General features: G+C 66.0%; 1 protein-coding gene across 1 annotated transcript in view; it reads left to right on the top strand.

Moving 5' to 3' along the window:
• The first annotated feature begins 348 nt into the window (after positions 1 to 348).
• SOD1 (superoxide dismutase 1, soluble) overlaps positions 349 to 570 on the top strand; it is a 7,208-nt gene continuing 6,986 nt past the window's right edge. Inside the window, exon 1 of the mRNA XM_004675345.2 lies at positions 349 to 503. Coding sequence (XP_004675402.1) covers positions 432 to 503 — 72 coding nt within the window. The 5' untranslated portion in view covers positions 349 to 431. The remainder of the gene's footprint in view (positions 504 to 570) is intronic.

Below are 570 nucleotides of genomic sequence, written 5' to 3' on the forward strand. Positions count from 1 at the left end.
TATAAGCAAAGTTAGTTATAACGAATGACAATTCCTCATAAAATGACTTCAGATCTGCGAGGCGTGCCAAATATACCTCATTTTCCCCAATTTTGGGCACCGCCATCCGGGTTACACCCTTCCACAGGGACTGGACGCTCCCGCGCCTCCACCTCACCGCGCGTTTCACCCGCGAGGGGCGCAGGGCGCCGGCGACGCGAAGATCAAGGGTCCCACGAGGCCACTGAGCCCCGCCCCCGGCCCTGACCGGCCACTCGGGCCCGAGGCACGGGCTGAAAGCTCGGGCGGTGATTGGCTGAAGATCCTGATGGGCGGGGCGAGGCTTCGGGCTATAAAAGGCCGGTAGCGGGGTCGCCTCGGTTTGCGTCGGCGTTTCCTGCCACCGCGTTCAGTCGCCTCGGAGCTCGGAACGGAGCGCGCCCCCGCGAGTCATGGCGACCAAGGCCGTGTGCGTGCTGAAGGGCACCGGCGAGGTGGAGGGCGTCATTCACTTCGAGCAGAAGGCAAGGGCTGGGGCGGAACGGCAGCGCGCACCCGCGTCCACGGCGGCGGGGCCCTGGGCTCCGGGCC

This window comes from Condylura cristata, unplaced genomic scaffold, assembly GCF_000260355.1.
Source record: "Condylura cristata isolate star-nosed mole 26May11 unplaced genomic scaffold, ConCri1.0 scaffold00003, whole genome shotgun sequence".
NCBI lineage: Eukaryota > Metazoa > Chordata > Mammalia > Eulipotyphla > Talpidae > Condylura > Condylura cristata.